This window comes from Leiobunum rupestre, chromosome 7 (genome assembly GCF_980474605.1).
Source record: "Leiobunum rupestre chromosome 7, qqLeiRupe1.1.hap1, whole genome shotgun sequence".
NCBI lineage: Eukaryota > Metazoa > Arthropoda > Arachnida > Opiliones > Sclerosomatidae > Leiobunum > Leiobunum rupestre.
This window is the reverse complement of record NC_143390.1, coordinates 40,885,151-40,902,280: the sequence shown is the minus strand read 5'-3', so window position 1 is coordinate 40,902,280 and position 17,130 is coordinate 40,885,151. Positions and strand designations below refer to the sequence as shown.

Here is a 17,130-nt window from a genome sequence, read left to right as displayed (position 1 = left end):
GTACGTCCATAAACAAACTTTCTTTTTTACAGCGCATTTACGCGATAATTATAATTAAAAAGGGGAGTTGTATAAAAATGTCCTGATTCAGATAATACGTCAGACTAGCAAACAAGAGTAGAATCTACATATAAAAAGAAATTCTACGGAACAGAGAGTTAAAAACTTTTCCTGCATATACTCTTCTGGATACACTTATTGAACTTGCTTGTTAGATGCTTCTACGAGTTTTCAGTAATTAAAGATGATTAAATTTACGGATTTTATTGGACTTATCCGGTTCCGTTCACTTTTAAAACGTGTCTACTCAAGAACCGAAGTAAATTTTTATATTGTTAGGCTTTTATTAAATTGTTTAAATTGAACAATAAACTTTTCACAGTTTTTCCTGATATCTCCTATAAGGTAGCTGACAGCTATGACGACGTATGGGGCTAATTAATCTATCGCTAGCCCGCCTTAAAATACTACTTTCTCTAAAAATGTATCCCACTGATAAGTATGAAGTAGAGTTTAAAATAGTGTTTTAAGTCGGAAAATGACCGAGGCCTTTTTTCCGGGAAATTTTCCTTATTTTTCCGTAAAAAAATGAAAAATGTTTTAATTCCATGATAATTCTAATATTGCTTGCAAATTTATTAAAGCGCCTTTTTCGCTTAATTTTTTCGAATCTAAAAGTAAAACTAAACCTCTAGACTAGTTTAAACTGATTAACAATGTGAGACTATTAATCTGTTGTAGTATGTTTATTGATATTAGACATTTTATATCAATAAAAAGTTAAAAACATTAAAAACCCTTAAAAAGTAATTTATGTTTCAATTTTTTTTTCCGATTTGCGGAATATTTTCCGCATATTGTTTTTCCGGATAATTAACAACACTAACTTAAAACGTGTTTTAAACAACGTTTTTAAATGTTTTTTACGTTTTTTTTTTTAGTTTACATTAAAAACAGTTTAAAACAACGAATTGTGTTTTAAACAATAAAAAACAGTTTTTTTGTTCTTTCTGAAAAAATCACAGATTTTACCAACCATGCTTATTTTGGAGTCAGATCTGGAACCACTCTGAAGAGATCGGTGCTGCCCGGAGCACTATTCCAGGCTCAACATTGGCGTACCCAGGATTTGTTTTATGGGAGCCGGTGAATGTCAGAGAATAACGAGATTATCAAAGGAGATTTTTTAACGGTAATGGTTGTTGTTATAACTGAAAAAATACCAATTAAATGGAGCCAATTTGGGGTCGCACTTGGAGCCATCCTGGCACTCATAAATCCCGCTCGGATCAATCCCGGGATAAATACTCGGAGCCATTTGGAGGTTGCACTTGGAGCCTTTCCATAAAATAAGCTACGCTTGCTGAACTTGTTTATAGGTAGCTCATTCGTCACGAAATACGTAGAAGTTCAGTTCAGTCTATACTTAAAAACAGGGTGCCCAGTCAAATTTACCCTATGTCCTGGGCTTATCGTAGTAAAATCAGGGCCGTTTTATCCAATGAGCAAAATGGGCACTGTGCCCGTGGGAAGGTACGAAAATTTATGAGTATGAAAAAAATTCAATTTAAATAATTTCTTCTTAGAAATAGGGCCAAGAAAGGTCTTTGTGCCCAGGGCCTACAACGGTCTTAAAACGGCACTGAGTAAAACGTCATCGATACGTCACCCGTGATGCAGCAGCAACATAATAATAATAATCAGCTAGGCTAATACCCAAGGCACCACCTTAGGCCTAAGTCATAAAGCGACCTTAGAAGCCATTAATTCAGATGGCCAGGTTACAATGCGTAGGAGGGTGGTGGCAAGCCCTGCAAGCCACGCGAGCCAACAGCTCCCTACACTCACTAATACCCTTAACCTCTACAAAATTTAATGGTAATAGGAAATCGAAGAAAACCCCTTTAGCCAGTGGGGAGAGAGCTTGCAAACTCTACGCTTGAGTTTTCACCCAGTGCCACAGGCTGGCATCAAACCCGGGTCCTCTTGCGGCGAGGCGAAAGTGCTAACCACTCCGCCACATCAAAACTAGAAGGAAAATGTTACTTCATAGAAAGGACAATGCTCCAGAAACACAAAATGACGTACAGGTTACCTCGGACGAAAGTAGGATAGCGTAGTTCATCTATTTGAGACATTTTAAAGTCAGTGTAAGCTAGGAGCAACAAACACAAGGAGAACGCAACCCGTCAAAAGTCGTGCATATTCTTGCGTACATTTTTCAATGGTTAGACGCTTTAGCGCCTGCTGCCGTCGGGAGGGGAAAATTCCGAAATTGTCTTGCCCCCGCACGTAAAACGTTCAGCGTAAAGGTTCGTCCAATGAAATTTGTACACAACACAACGTTAGAGTGTTTAGAGGCTAGCTATGTTCTCCTTGTGTTTGTTGCTCCTAGGCGTAAGCTTATTTGTGTATTGTAAAATAAAGAGAGATCCCTGGTTTTCCATTCCAGTATGATTTTAATTTATAAATCTCAATCCATAAATAAAATTTGTCTTCACAACATATTAATATACATGTACATGCAGACATGTTACACGGGGTAACAAAGTAACCTCTAATACTGGTTTCTTTTATTCGCGATGATTCCAGCCAATTCTTTTCGGTATTATTTATTATTTACTGTTTAAATATTTCTTAATATACTGCTGTTTATTTTCAAGTCCGCGTTTTACAAGATCGGACGGTATTTTTCTTTTATGTTTGTTTATTTATTTATTTATGGGAGATGATCAGAGGTTTCCGTTACGATTAACAGAATTTTGGTCTGAAAAGAATGAAAAAAAAACAATGATACAACAATGAAATAAATTGAAATTATATTTTTTTGCACTTTACTTTTGGCCAGAAGAATAATAATTATATTCTATTTATAATAATAATAAAGGATAATATTTATTTTTTATTTTATTTGTTTTACCCTTTATCTAGAAAATTTCTTCTGCAAAATAACACGACTTAACATATTACTTATAAAACCAAAAACAACAGTTTTTGCAAATCTTTTTGGTTTTTTACGCGTAAACAAAATTCACAAAATCAAATCAAATTAATACGATATTTCTATACGAAAAAAAACGTTGCAAGATGAAAAGAAAAACTTACAAAGAAAAAACACGACATTATTCCGTTTATTTAAAAAAAAATTCAAGACTTCAAAAAAAATCAGCATAAAAAACCCACACGTAGGAAAATTATAATTAACCTCTATAAAAATGTTCAACGTGTTTCATTTATTATCTTATTATATTTAAATCGGCCCGATTTCCAATTATATTATAATTGGTTTCACTATGTCTGCAAATACTTATATATACCAGAATTATTTTTAAACGGCATTTTTCTTATTAAATTTTTATACAAGGTCACATTTTGTCTAAATTCTCTTTGGGTACAAAAAAAAAGAAAATATATATATTTTGTTTTAAGTCTCTAGATGTTATTTTATTTTTTATATAAAATAAGAGGCAAACATTGTCAGGAAAAATTATTTTTTTTATATTAAAAAAAATAGAAAAAGGTCACCGGATAGTTACAGCCCATCCTGGACAGCCGAACCTCGGACTACTTTATACATCCGCGGGTTTTTATTTTATTAAAAAATTGGAAGAAATTAAATTTGGCAATTATATATTTAAAGCTGTCGGAGGAACGGCAATCACGGGACGGGCTAAATGTTGACAGCGACCCCTTATTTTATTAGAGACTGAATTTGGCAAGTCGTTTCACCAAAAAAATCTTAACCCCTTTCGTTTTGTTTCAAAATTACATCGCGGGTCCGATTTCTTTTTTCTTTCGTTACTTTGTTATCAATCATTATTCCACTTTGCAACACAGCGCTTTTTCATCATACTACATAGGAACCCATTTTTTGTTTTTGTTTCACGTTTTTATCAATACCCATTTTTATTTATCCCGATTTAATTTATTATACTAATTATAATAAACCCCAAAAATGTTCAAGTATATAGGATTTGGGAATTTTAAGTTTTTAAAAACGGGTGGTTTTTTATATCGAAAATTTGAGGGGAGGGGAATTGGGGGAGGGTAGAAGGGGGGCAAGATTTATTTATTTTCTTCCAAATATAAAATTTTATTTTTTTCCGCCATTTTGGGGGCGGATTTATTATTTTTTCCAAGATCGCCTTTCCGAAAAAAAAGGTACGTCTCCACAAACATACAACAGCAAAACTATTTTATTTCATTTTTTTTATCGTTATTATAGGAAATACTGTGTTTATTTTTTTCACTTTCTAAAATTCCACCATTCGTCGTCACATATCAGTTTCATTCGGCTAAAAAATTATAATTTTTTATTTTAACTGATTTGACTCCATGTATACAATTTTTTTTATTTAATATTTATTTTTCCATATTTTTATTATTAAATTTTCAAAGAACATTGAGCGCTGTTTATTTGTTTTTAATATTCATTTATTACTATTTAAAAGTGGGGGCTATGTTTCGAAATTAATCGATTAAAAATATTTATACGCTTCCACCTTCAACATTGGAAGTTTTTTTATTTAACAAAATTATTTAACGTTGTTGGGGGGGTTAAAAAACTAAGCCGAAATTAAAATCCATGCCGGGGGGGGGGGGATACAGCTCTAACTTTAACCAACAAATTGCTCAAAACAACAATATCAAAAACGATTTTTATTTTCAAATTGTAAGAAGCGAAAATATTTTTTTTCTAAATGTTAAGATTTAAATATTGCTGGGGTTTATTAGTCTATAACGGAATTTGCCAAAAATGCGACCTTTCTGTAAGGAAGGATAAAATGGAATTTTATCATTATTGAGCGGAAATTTTAAATTATTGAAAAATAAAATGGTTTAATAAGTCAAAAGTAGAAATATAATAGTTTAATAAAGGTATTTAAATATACAAATTGTCATACTTAGAAATGATACTAAATCCGATTTTAAATCAACTGGTTCCTTCCTTTTAAGAATAGCCGACTTCATTCCTGACAAATTTCCGCGTATAAAAACTCTAATAATGTTAATCATTTAATTATTCAAAAAGCTTTCTAGGTCGATTAAAACGAACGAAACATTCTCATTTAACAGCGTTTTACGTCTGCTTTGAAACCATCTTTATCCTTCCATACCAAAAATGGCAAAAAACGCGGCTAACATCAAAACGAATTTATAATAATTATCTTTTCTCAAATATCACGTGTACTTTCTTTTTAAATCTAATAACGCGGAAGCGCAAAAAGACTGGAATTTAAAATAGTTCTTACCGATAGATGGCGAAAAAGAGGTGAAAAACTCCAGCGTTTGAAGTAGTAGTAGTAGTATTATTATTAGTAATATTATTATTATCGTATTCACAGACATTGTTTTTGTACTTGAGTCAAAAATTACAGCGTTCATTGGGAGAGCTTCGAAAAAGGCATCGATTTAAAACGTTACTATTTATTTTTTAATGTAATAATTAAATTCCAATTAGAGCAAAAACGTCTAAGAAAATGGCTAACAGACAAAAATACGAATCTATTTCACAAGACAGCGATGTTTCATAGAAGCTTATTTCCCCGTTTTCTTGGCAAACAACGCGAGATTTCACGCGAATTATTTTCGATGGTTTTGAGCCATTTTTCACACATACGAGCGTATTAATTTATCTTAATTGTTAAAATATTTCATCATTGAAAGAAATTGTCAGATATTACCCGCGTAGAGTTGAATAAAATCTACGCGTTTATAAAGATTTCAACACATTAAGTGTTGAAGATTTATATTTAAATATTTTGGTTTTTAATTCGCCAATTCCTTTCAATGATATCTTCGATTTTAACCTTCAATCGTCTCGAATTTGGCAAATTTATGTTAAGCGCGCAAATCAATAACCCTGCGAAATCGCAACCGAAAAAATTCTGTAGACGTAGGCGTATCCGTACGACCCGGCTATAGCTTAAACTCTTCTCGAGAAAGTGAACAAAAAAAATAGGTAACCGTACAATTTTAAATTAAAACCTTTTGAAAGGAGAATATATAGATTGGGGGCCGAAGGGGGATAGTAGCTTTCCTTTATTCGTGAAACAAAAAATATATCTCTGAGCTGGATTTCAGCGAGGTTCCAATTTCTTCTTTTCCAAAATATTTTGCCGTAATCAGCCTAACTGTCAAACGCAGCTTTTTAGAAGCTGGCGTTCCACGACGTTCGCCACAGATAACACACACCAAAAAAACAAATTGAAGAAAAAAAAATCTCTGAATATTTTTCTTTTATTATTTCATTCTCTCTTTTTAAAGTCTTATTAAAAAATTCTTGGTTTTTTGTCAGTATATAGTGTCTTATTTGGATGAAAGGGGGGTTAGCAGGCACTTAGGGGGAAATTACGATGGTACTCGTTTTTCACAGTACACTGTTTTTCTGAATCGTCCTATTGTAATAAACAGGACCAGATAGAAGACATACGATATCCGTTCAAAGAATATTTTTCCCAGGAAGGGAAGAAGTTGCTTTTTTTCCTTTTAACCGAAAAATATAAAAAAGTTTGGAACGCGTGAAATAAAATCCTGAAGAAAAGTTTTTTCGAGGGTTCAATTTTCGTTTTAAAGAATGTTTTTAACTCTTTTTTTTCCCTTTCTTTCCGCGTTAATGTAAAGATTTTTCTCGTAATTTCGGGGTTATTTAAATTCTACACTGTATAAAATATAACGTTTTAAAAAGGGTAGGTGGATTATTACAATACTACTCCGTATTGTTGATTTTTTTTGTTAATGAGAAACAAATATATGATTGTCAGAAGTGGCTATTACGATGTCATTTGCCGATTATTTAAAATTTTAGGAACAGTGTTTTATTGATGGGATGTTTTTGGCCAGTTTGAGAAAGGGAAGCCTATTTTGGAAGATGTGTTTTAAACGTTTTGGAAGCCTCTTTGACATTTTCGATGTTACCATAAGTATATAGCAAAGTATTTAGAAGTAATCGGTACGTGTTTTCTTAAATTATGAATGATTTTCTTAATATATTAAATCTTTTGTAAATATTTCTCTTTCATTTATGTTTTTAACCTTCTTTGGAAAACACTGCCGATCAACTACGTTAAATTGGATGCTACGGACTAATGATATTATCGAGATAAAACTTCTAGAAATAGAAAAGGATTACGTAATAAAACTGATCCCGATTGAAAGGGGGGAATTCATTGTTATCGTACGTATTTCAATTAAAATTATTTGATCGAAATTTCTTTTTAAAAAGAAAGTTTTTAAAATTGGATAACAAACTTATAGATTTTCGGTATTTCTTCCGTAAAACGTTTTCTTAAAACCGCTCGTACACAATACTTAAAGCTAGCTTAAAAAACTTCCAAAACAATTTTCAACTAATTAACGACTCTATTATACAGATCGAAATAAATTCTACGGTACGTTTCTTTCTACGTTGGTTCTTAATAAAAATTAATTTTTAGTTTTAGTTGGCACCCAAAGAATTCGCGTTAGAAAATGAGCCGGAAACGACCGGAAACCGTCTCTCTAAACAAGACGACAAATCAAGAAAACTTAAATCTTATATCATTTCTATTTCTATATAACAACGGGCGATTGTATACGTCCTATCGATTTCTCCTCCTTCCAAATACGGAGCGATTTAATTTTATATAATTTCTATTATTTTTTGTCCAATTACCGGGATACTCGAATAAGGCGGCGTATTTGGAAGATGGTCCCTTTCAACGTCTTTCAATTCTCGCGGGTGGATTCGGGACGAGGAGGACGAGCCAGTTTCGGGAGACGGAAATTAGACTCAAATGAAAGTATACGAAGTTTCCGAAACGAAATCTCCCAAATCGAAAAAGGAGAGCAAAATATCGTATAGGTCGTGGTTAAAGTACTTCTTCTTTCATGTCTGAATCCCTCCGACTGTCGTCGCGGGACTCGTCGGATTGCAGCTCGCAAATGGAGAGGACGTCGTCCTTGTAGGAGGACGATTCTTTGGCCAAGAGGGCGGCCGATCCTCTCGTGAAGGGCGAAAGGTCGGAATCGGCGCGTCGGGAAGACTCGTGTCCGTCGTTGGAGGGCTGTCCGCAAATGCTGAGCGTGTCTTCCTTGCCGTAGTCGACCAAGTCCTTGTCTACGAGGGCCGATCCGCTCGAAGAGTTCTGGTTGACGACGCACTTCCTCATGTGTTTCTCGAGCGTACTTGGCACGGAGAAGGGCATGTCGCAGAAGCGACAGCGGTAGACGTCCTTGCCGACGCGTCCGTGGGTCTTCATGTGCCGGGTCAACTTGGAGCTCTGCGCGCACGCGTAGCTGCAGAGTTCGCACTTGTAGGGCTTCTCGCCCGTGTGCGAGCGCCGGTGAACCGTCAAGTTGCTGCAGTTCTTGAAGACTTTGCCGCAGAACTCGCAAGTGTCGTTGCGGCGATCCGTTTTGGTCTTGGAGCTGGCCTGCCCGTTGCCGCCGAACGCGCCGCCTCCGCCGCCGGGGAACGTTAAGGATAAATGACCGGAAGCGGCGGCCGCGGCGGCGGCGGCGGCTGCCGAAAGTAAACTAGAAACGTTTCCGGGCCCGCCGCTGGTGCCGGCCCTAGGACTGTGCCTCCCGCTGCCGCCAGGGGTCACCGATTTCAAGGCACTTTCGGAGGTCGATTTCAGACGAAAGAGGTCCGGCTCGCTCGACGAGACGCCGTAGTAGAGGTCGCGGTGCGACGAGGCCACGGACGGCAGCCAGACCCCCGCGAACAAGCTGTCGCGGTCGCGGCTGACGTCCCCGCGATGGTCCAGCTTCAGTCTTTTGTTCCTGTCGAGCGGAGACTCGAAGGCACGCGCCAGCCCCATCCCGAAGTCGAGGGCCGCTTGGCCGATCGCCCCTTTATTGCCATCTTCCCGCAGCGACGGTCCATTCTCGCGCGGGCTGTTCGGGAGGATCAGCTCGGACGAGGCCGGACGCTCCAGCTTGACGCCGCCGGAGTGCGCCCCGCTGTTGCCGGCGAAGCTCTCTTCCAGCGCCTGCCGGTAGGCCTCGTTGTACTGCTGGATGGTCGACAGGCCTATCTTCTCCATCACTTCGCCCAAGACGGATTGACGCGTCTCGTGGTGACGGTGACGCCCTCGGCTGTTCCGTTCCGAACTGAAAGAGCAACACATTTTTCAAACCACCCGAACGACTATCTAATATCCGATGCAAATCGAGATAGTTTAAAGCGATATAGAACTAGGTTGCCACCAAACAAGAACAATACAAGCAATTAACTACCCCAAAATCATTTGCAATTAAAAGAGTACGTGTCTACTGTGAAATTTCAAACAACAATCACCACCAACGCGAAGCGTTTGGGTTATGGACAGTGTAGGACATTTAATTCGCGAGTTAGATTAGTTTCAATATCAAACAAGCCAATTTCACACAAGCGAGCTTAAAGCAGGTACGTGCGGCTACGTTCCAAAACCCCAATCAATTGTTAAATTAATAGCGACAGTAACTTTATCGTGCCACAAACATTCCAAATAATGACAAAGAAGCGATCGGACTTACCCTTCCGTGGGTTCGGATTTTGGTTCCTTGTTGTTACAACGCAGATCGGCGGGGTTGGACGAATCGCCGACGCTCTTGTTGGTGGTCAAGTCTTCGGCGATCAAGTCGGTCGAATTTTCATCTTCGTCTTCCGGCTCGATTTCCTCTTCTTCTTCTTCGTCGTCCAATTCGTCATCATCCTCAATGTCCACGGCTTGACTGTCCGAATTGTTGCCGTCGTCCAAATCGCGTTCTTTTCGACGTTTCCTCGAGCTGTGTTCATTTTGGCCATCCTTGCCCGAGTCATCGTCCCTGGACAGATTACTACGCCCTTCCCCGACGGTGGAATCCGGAGTGGATCTGCCGGGAAGATACCGAAAAAGCAAAATTAGAATTGTACCGAAGATAAAAGATAAGTTGGAGGGACGCGGCGAGTAAAGGAATCGGGCGTACCTGGCGGATCCGACGCTAGTGTTCTCTGATATGGTCGAGTCGCCGGGGCTCTTATTGCGATGCGTTTTCATGTGTCTCTTGAGTTTGCTGGCTTGGGTGCAAGCGTGGTTGCAAATGTGGCACTTGAAGGGCTTCTCGCCCGTGTGCGAGCGTCGGTGGACGATCAAATTACTCTGGAAACGGAAGCTCTTGCCGCAGAACTCGCACGACTTGAGCTTGGGCGAGCCGGGAGGCCCGTCGTGGTTGTTGCCGCCTCCTTTGCTGCCGTTGGAGGACGGCGACGAGGACCTCAGGACAATCAGCGGAGGTTTTTCTTTCTCCGACGAGGAAGACGGGTTTCGAGCTTGAGCTTGGTCGCGCTGATGGTCCTTGGTCTGTTGACTGGGAGTCGGCGTGGAAGGTTCCGACGAAGAGTGCGACGAGGCGGTAGTCGGCGCGTGGTGACTTCCTCCCGAACCGAAAGGCGGCGTCAGCTTCCTGGGCGACGGCGTGGCGGCGCTCATGGCGGTATTAGGACTAGTAGCCCCAGCTAATTGCCTGAGCCTTTGCGAATAAAAGTCCATTTGCGGTTCGAAGGAGAGAGCCAAGGGCGGAACTCGAATCTTCTCGAAGGGACCCCGGTCGAAGGGGTGATGACTGTCGAACGGATTGAGGGACAAGGGTCCCGTGGCACTAGTGGTTCCGCCGCCGCCGCCCCCCGCGGCCGTGATATTTAAAGCTCCTCCGTTGGCGTTGTTGGTCGGCGCCTGGTTCGCCGCGCCTGAGCCGGGGGTGTGATTGTTCAGCCTGGAGTAATGCTCGCTTAGCAGTCCAATGTCTTGACTAGATGGACGGGAGAAGAGGGCGCTGGCGTTGAGCGAAGAACCGAAGGGCCTTTCTCCGAGAGGAACTCGCAGCAGTTGCGAAGACGCCTCCAAGGCGGAGGTCCCGGCCAGGAACGGGGCCAACGACGACGCGGAGGACAGGGGGTTTTCGTGCGAGGGAAGGCAACCGATGGACGACGTCGACGGCGTCGAACGGTTCGAGCAATTGCCGGCCGGACTCGTCAACAGACTCGGCTCCAAATAGATCTTCAGACCGTGCATGTTCTGCGCGTGCTGAACCAATACCCAGGCGGATGAGAAGGATGACTTGCAAGTTGAGCAAATATAACTGGTCGGTTCTGCAACGACAAAGAACGAAATTTTACTGAACTATACACTATACAATCTTGAAACGTTTCGTTTAAAGGCAAAACTTTACCATCTTGAAAGGTGTTTCGCTAATTAATAATAATAATAATCAGCTAGGCACCACCTTAGGCCTAAGTCATCAAGCCACTTTAAAAGCCAATAAATTCAAGTGGCCGTGTTACAATGCGTAAGAGGGTGGTGGCCGGACCTTTTGAAAACAAGTTCAAGTTTGTTCGAATGCGAGATTGAACCAATCGATAGAGTGACCGTGATTTTGGTAACCTCATTTCGAAAATTCGCTTGTAAAGTAAGCTTATAAAGTAAGAAATATTTATCACGATGCGATATAAAAAAACGGCGGAGTGAAAACCGTAAATAAGACGAAAAAAATCGTTCTTCGATCGGGCAAAGCCGCTATTAATTTCCATAAAGTTAAAGAATATTAATCCATTCCCTCAGCGGTAAGGTTTCTGGACAGCCGATAAACAACTGCAGCGAAGTTGCGAGACATTTCTTTGGACCTTTTCTCTAAAAAAAACGCGGCCGAAACTTTCGAACTGCTAATGGGTTTTCGTAGATGATGGAAATAACTAGGGGCAGAAAAGCCCCCATTCGTTACTGAGGGGAATATAAACTCGCGGAAAAAGGGGAAAAAGGAACATCGTTCTTTATCACGGATGTCAAGAAGCAAAAGACCTTCTTGCCGCCACTTTCCCTTTAGTTTTTAAACCAACTTCATTCCCTTCTTTCTCTTTTTTACCAGGCGTCCGAAAAATCCATAGCAATGGTGAACATTTTTTACGGACTCTGGATGAAATTTATCTGGTGGGGGGATCGAGACGGGGGAGGAAAAGTAGGGAGGATTTGACGCTTATACGTCCGCCCGTACACGTTTATCCCATTGCGCAGGAAATTAAAATATTCCGAGCCTCGGATCATCAATGAAGAATCAATCAATGTCAGGGCCGGCGCACGTTCCAGCTCGCCCCCCCCCGAGTACGCCCCCCTCAACCCCTGTCCGTAGATTCACCTACACCCGACTGTCTCAAAAGTACACCCCTAATAGTAGACAAAAATAAGTGGGTGAAACGGATTCGGCGAAGAAGACGCCACTAATGAGAGCGCCAGGATCTTTCAATGGGTCCGCGAATCCGTTCGCATTGGTCGCGGTTATCTCGAAAGGATGAGAGAGTGTTTCAGACTTCCAGGGAACCGTTCGAACGGAATTAGGCCTGTACTTTTTTAGTGGGTCACGAGTGAATAGGTTGAGCGCTTCGACGTTGGAGGGACCCGGCGAGGCGTAATCCGGGTATCAATCGAATCCCCGAAAAGGTTGCTGAAGTCGATTGGGAAGAATAGTTCCGATAGTGTTCCGAATTGAGGACGGGATTTTCGAATCATTCAACTCGAAACTACAAAAATTAGGCCATCCTTCGATTCTACTATTAAGGGTGAAAAAAGTAAAAAACGGAGGGTGGGACGCAAAAAACGGCATTATCCGGGAGAGGGTCTTCGCGGACCGTTAGAGGGATTGAGGATTGAGAAGGGAATTAAAAAAGGGGGCGCAATGACACGCGCCTCGTTCGCCCCCTCCCCTCGGGTCTACTCCCGCAGGTCCGGCCCGGATCGTCCTCGCGACTATAGATAAAGTCTCTCCGGTGTTGGCCATCCTAGCTCGACGTCTCAGCTGGTGACACGACGAACATAATAGATCATCAATCACCCGGCTGGACACTTTGGAAAAGTTCGCGCGCGCGGGTTCCAGGGTTCGGGCTCTGACGATTTTTTCCTCGACGGAGGTTTTCCTAAAGAAAGCCGAGCGACGGGATAACTAGGAGGAGGGAGATGGAAGCGAGTCTAGTTAGTCAAAGCCAATGAGCTCGATATCCCCCAGATTTAGGGAATCCGCCTAACTAGAAAACTCCCAAAAACCTGGCCAAAGTCGCCTAGCGTCTTGTTTGCAAAAACCTTTCGTATATTGGGAACGGAGAGGGGAGGTCAGGGACCAGAAACCGAACGATCCCCTTCAATTAGAAACTATCCGGGTATACGCTTAAAAAGTCTCCCCCTCAAGTACAACGCCTTTTATCTAAGGGGAGAATTAAGGCGCTTTGGGAGATGAAGTTCCCGAGAACGCTATTTAGCAGCGAGGGACTTTAAACAGTAAGTCGAAACTGCGGCTAACTTTCGACTGCGTTCGGCCCTGATCAGTTTTTTACGCCGGGTCCTTTTTGGCGTAACTCGGTACGACTCATTCCGGGTAGCGACTCTCTTGGGCGACCTAAAAGTCTGTCGCGACGGAGCTAATGAAGAACGCTTTAATAGAGGGGAGACGAGCTGGTCTCGAGAGCTACCGGCAACCCAAACACGGAGTCCACCCGCCCCTAAGCGGATGAAAAAAAAGTTTGCGGATAAATATTCTCGAAGAGAGGCGAAATAGGACGCCAAAGAGTAATTAGCCCGTGTTTTTAGTTTGGCGCGTTTTATTTTGCCAAAAGAAATTCCAAAGTCGGGGATGAAAAATTGTCGGGAAGGTTTTACCTTAAATTCTCCGCCCTCTCGAGTTGGGAATTTTTTGGGGTAACAGTTCCATAAACGGAACTAGTCACCGCGTAGCGAAGGTAAAGGTGTCGCGATGAGAGGCTCAATCGAGAGGCGACGTAACCCCGTTGAGAAATTAGTTCGCGCGACTTTTATTTCTCGAACATTGAAAACTTGGCTAATTGGTTGAAACTATTTTTCGGAGCGACTCATTGCGCGGCGACGGGTCGGCGTCAAAATTATAATTCCGAGAGGAAGTTCGATGAATGGGGTTACCGAAAAGGGGGGCGGGAGACACCCGGGATAGTCGCTAAGGGGCCAATTTTCTCCAAATCAACAATTATAATCTCTTCGTCGAGATGGGAACCCCCTCAGTCGGCGGTGTTGGCTTCTTTGACGTCCTCTCGATTGGATAATTAGGAGGAAAACTTTGTTTGACACCCGAAAAAAGGAGATTCTCTCGACGGAGGAATGGATGAGAGGTGAGCGGCCATTAACGGACGGAGTCCCGCGACCAAATGGAACATCATCAAAACCCTCTCCTTTCCCCAACTCGATTCTCTTATCATCTCTTGATACTCTCCCTCTTGGTGGCAGGACAGCCAACTTCCTCGTCAATGGTAATGACACCAGTCTCGCTAAACTATTACCGCGGACAGTCAAGTTGCTCCGAGAGCCGCATTAAGGAAATAATAGAATTAAAGCTATTAGAAATTATTTTTAGCTAGCGGGCAAGGAGCGTGCAGTCGCTGTTTCGAAAGGACGACTAATGATTTCACGCTAAATTGGTCGTAGTGAGCGAAATATATAAGAACTAAGTTTGATTTTTTTTCGGCGAACCTCGAAAAAAGGGGTTTTGTAAATGGTCTGTGTCCACATACTTAAATAGGTTTAAAGTTCATGACCATGACTAATTACTGTAATTAAACGACGCGCCTTTCTTTATGGATGTATAACGTTGCTCCATAGTTTAAATTACAATAAAAATATTAACATTTAGGAGTGACTTCAACTTTGGAATTTTTCCATAATTAACACGGTAACATCCAGTAATTTTATAAACAAGAAATTCGGATACTTTCGTTATCAAATTTACTATTTTTTTTAAATTGAATTATAAAATCTTTGGAGCATATAAAGAACTAAAACTTAAAATCCTAAAATATTACTTTGTAATTTCTAAAATAATTTATATTCAATTTGTTTTTCTAAATGCAAAAAAAAAAGAAATAAAAAGATTTAATTAAAGCAGGTAAATTTCACGAAAATAATAATTTTACTACGATTAGTAAGGCTAATTCCAAAACATTTCACGTTAAACATAACATTTACGATTTTCATTGTACCAGCTTAATCAGTTTTTTTAGGGGAAAAATAGTAATAAAGTTCTAGATTTTTAGAAATATAAAAGACTATTTTTTTAAATTATAGTACTTTATATGCCATTAGTGAAATAAATCTTTGATTTTCACTTCAAAAATATAAACTATTTAACTATTTTATCACAAAAATATACTAGTAGCTAACCTTGTTAACAATAACTATAGACTAGAATGACTCTGTATAGGAATTTATCCTGTAGCTAAATCTAGGAATTTAACTCAGTGGCGGGATTTGAAATGGGTAAAATATCAAAATTATACGATTTTATAGGAATTTTTGGGGATTTTGTTAAAAGTATAGGATGTTGTAGGACATTTTCAAAAATATAGGATTTCATAGGAATTATAGGACCTCTGGCTTTATCTTTCTATTGAAAATTTGAATTATTTCAGAATGACAAATTAACACCGAGTATGTTTCCACAATTCGATCATTTTACAAGAGGTTGACGAAGACTCGGAACAGACGTTAAACTGGGCGCAAGAGTTATGTCTAATTTAAAAGTCGTTTTGTAGCGAATTTCACGGATTAGTACCAATACGGTTTCCTTTTTTTGCGGGTCAAAATGTAGAAATTTATGGGCCGTGTACGAGAGCCTCGACGCCATAAAAGAGCCCGGGCCTTTTTTAAGCAGGGAACAAACGCCACCCGACACTACACCTCAAGGGCAACGACCAATTCCGAGTTTACCTTTAGAGAGATTCGGGTGACGTCGAAACGGGGCGCTTGTCGAACTTCGGGGGTGTCTATGGGTCCCATAAATCGGGCTCCACCGCGCTGTGACAAGACGGGGGCGGATAGGGCCCAGCTCTCGAAACACACCTATCGGCGGGGTTGAATGCAGTGGCAAAGCAAATAGGCTATTTCTTGAATGGGTCCGCGAGCCCCTGACACGGTTACTTCTCGAGTGTGGTACACGAACGCAGAGTACATATCCAAGATGATGGTCGCGGGGAAAACGGAGCTTCGACAAGTGCGCGCGGGGAGCCGTGCACTCGTCCCGTCTTTATCACCTCGTAAATTCAATTTCGAATAAAACGCCCCCCACTTTGCACTTGGATATATTTTTAGTGTATTCTAATAGAGAGGTATTCTCTAGTAATGGAACCCGAAATTGACGCCCCTATAATCGCCGATATTTGCAGTCGCTTCTATTCATATTCGAAACGGGCTGAATTTAGCAATACATAAGTAGGGATGCACCGATATGGGTACGGCCGATATATCGGCTATTCGTGGACGATAATATCGGCCGATATTAAAAAAGTTATATACATGATAAAATCATCGTAAAAGACGGTTCAGTGCACTGTCATAACATTTTATTCTAATTTTTCATTAAAAAGTTTGCAAGAGCATATCCGAATATGTTTCTTTTCATTTTATTTGATACACCTTTTTTATCACAAAGCGAATATCGTGGTTTTTATTTGTTTAGACTCGTAAGAACCTGTCTATGAAAATGTATGGCGTACAAGGTGCGGCCAATCAAATAAAATAGTTAATCGGGAATTAAACGTTTTCCTGATAATATTTTTCTAAAACCGGTATTGGCCAATATCGATATTAGAAAAATAGGCCGATATATCGGTGCATCCCTATAAATAAGGTTAAAAAATAGCCTTTTTTAGTATCTCAATTTAACGGAATTCTGCGAACAAAATGCTTATTTCCCATAAAAAAATTATTTAAACGGAATACGGGACGGTTTAAATTTTTTTAGATCAAGCTTATTTTCTAATCGTAATTTTGAAAACCAAATAGCATGGCAAAAATCACGGATTGTAAACCACTACGATTTTACTGAAATATTAATGCTTTTACCCATTATTATCGATTTTACCCAATTGTTTTGCCCAAATTTTAATTTTTTGAAATTGTCAAAGGGCCCTTACAATCCGTGATTTTTCCATGCTATTTTACGTAGAGAAAGTTCAAACTTGAGTTGTGAAAAACATTTTTGGTTGCCATGGCAAAACGAATGGCCATTGAAACTTTTCCCTTTAGGAGCTTTCAAGATACACGAAGGTCTACTTAAGCCCCCGAGTTTGAAAACACCTTGTAAGTACTATCAGAAGTATAAAACATCTAATACGCAAAA

General features: G+C 40.3%; 1 protein-coding gene across 2 annotated transcripts in view; it reads right to left on the bottom strand.

Moving 5' to 3' along the window:
• Positions 1–6,224: 6,224 nt before the first annotated feature.
• LOC149936317 (BCL11 transcription factor A-like) overlaps positions 6,225–17,130 on the bottom strand; it is a 148,728-nt gene continuing 137,822 nt past the window's right edge. For both annotated transcript variants that reach the window (XM_090180679.1, XM_090180680.1), the window contains exons 5-7: positions 9,934–11,095; positions 9,502–9,840; positions 6,225–9,096 (exon numbers count right to left, since the gene is read on the bottom strand). In XM_090180679.1, coding sequence (XP_090036805.1) covers positions 7,851–9,096; positions 9,502–9,840; positions 9,934–11,095 — 2,747 coding nt within the window. In that variant the 3' untranslated portion in view covers positions 6,225–7,850. The remainder of the gene's footprint in view (positions 9,097–9,501; positions 9,841–9,933; positions 11,096–17,130) is intronic.